Here is a 1,742-nt window from a genome sequence, read left to right on the forward strand (position 1 = left end):
GGAGGGGAGGAGGAAGTTCAGGAGGAGGAACGTCAGGATGGGGAACACCAGGATGGGGAACATCAGGATGAGGAACATCAAGAGAAGACCCCCAGGATGGAGAACGTCAGGATGGAGACCCCCAAGAGGAAGAAGAGGATGAAGAACACCAGGATGAGGAACATCGAGTCGAAGACCCCCAGGATAGAGACCCCCAAGATGAAGAACAGGATGAGGAACACCAGGATGGAGACCACCGGGATGGAGAACGTCAGGATGAAGAACAGGATGAAGAAGAACAGGATGAGGAACATCAGGATGAGGAACACCAAGATGAAGACCCCCAAGCGGAAAGAACATCCAAGTGAAGACCAGGACAAGAACCACCAGAATGAGGAACACCAAGACAAGAGTCACCAAGACAAGGAGCCGTGACAGAGACAACCAGGACAGAGACCATCAAGATGAAGAACAAGATGAAGAAGACCAGGATGAGGAACATCAACATGAGGAACACCAGGATGGAGACCACCACGATGGAGAACATCAGGATGGAGGCCCCCAAGAGGAAGAACAGGATGAAGACCAGGATGAGGAACACCAAGATGAAGACCCCCAGGATGGAGACATCCAAGATGAAGAAGAGGATGAGGAACACCAGGATGGAGAACGTCAGGATGGAGACCACCGAGTCCAAGACCCCCAGGACGGAGACCCCCCAGGATAAGGAAGACCAGAATGGAGAACACCAAGACAAAGAACAGGATGAAGAACATCAGGATGAGGAACACCAAGACGAAGACCCCCAGGACGGAGAAGGCCAGGATGGAGACCCCCAAGACAAAGAACAGGATGAAGAACATCAGGATGAGGAACACCAAGACGAAGACCCCCAGGACGGAGAAGGCCAGGATGGAGACCCCCAAGACAAAGAACAGGATGAAGAACATCAGGATGAGGAACACCAAGACGAAGACCCCCAGGACGGAGAAGGCCAGGATGGAGACCCCCAAGACAAAGAACAGGATGAAGAACATCAGGATGAGGAACACCAAGACGAAGACCCCCAGGACGGAGAAGGCCAGGATGGAGACCCCCAAGACAAAGAACAGGATGAAGAACATCAGGATGAGGAACAGCAAGACAAAGACCACCAAGGATGGAGACCCCCAGGATGAAAAACAGGATGAAAACCACCAGGACAGAGACCACCAAGATGAAGAAGACCAGGATGAAGAACAGCAAGATGAAGAACACCAGGATGAAGACCACCAGGATGGAGACTCCCAGGATGAGGAAGACCAGAATGGAGAACACCAAGACGAAGAACAGGATGAGGAACACCAGGATGGAGACCACCAAGACAAAGACCACCAGGATGGAGAACAGGATGAAGAACATCAGGATGAGGAACAGGAAGACGAAGACCCCCAGGATGGAGACATCCAAGACGAAGAACAGGATGAGGAACACCAGGATGGAGACCACCAGGATGGGGAACAGCAAGACGAAGAAGAGGATGAGAACCATCAGGATAGAAAACGTTAGTATGGAGACCACCAGGATGAAGAACATCAGGATGAGGAACACGAAGACGAAGACCCCTAGGATGGAGAACGTCAGGATGGAGAACGGGATGAGGAACATCAGGATGAGGAACACCGAGATGAAGACCCCCAGGATGATGAGGAACATCAAGATGAAGAAGAGGATGAAGAACACCAGGATGAAGAACATCAAGATGAGGAAGACCAAGATGAAGA

At 51.3% G+C, this 1,742-nt stretch overlaps 2 protein-coding genes across 2 annotated transcripts; both read left to right on the top strand.

Moving 5' to 3' along the window:
* Window positions 1-95: 95 nt before the first annotated feature.
* LOC104275090 (glutamic acid-rich protein-like) lies at window positions 96-347 on the top strand (the record flags this gene model as incomplete). Its single annotated transcript, XM_009870940.1, has 1 exon — window positions 96-347. A coding segment is annotated over one exon (252 nt), but the record flags the coding sequence as incomplete, so codon positions are not given.
* Window positions 348-370: 23 nt separating this feature from the next.
* LOC104275091 (glutamic acid-rich protein-like) lies at window positions 371-1,527 on the top strand. Its single transcript, XM_009870941.1, has 2 exons — window positions 371-650; window positions 686-1,527. The coding sequence occupies exons 1-2, from the start codon at window positions 371-373 to the stop codon at window positions 1,525-1,527; spliced, it is 1,122 nt and encodes a 373-aa protein (XP_009869243.1).
* Window positions 1,528-1,742: the final 215 nt, after the last annotated feature.

The sequence above is a fragment of the Apaloderma vittatum genome, unplaced genomic scaffold, assembly GCF_000703405.1.
Source record: "Apaloderma vittatum isolate BGI_N311 unplaced genomic scaffold, ASM70340v1 scaffold17286, whole genome shotgun sequence".
Classification (NCBI taxonomy): domain Eukaryota; kingdom Metazoa; phylum Chordata; class Aves; order Trogoniformes; family Trogonidae; genus Apaloderma; species Apaloderma vittatum.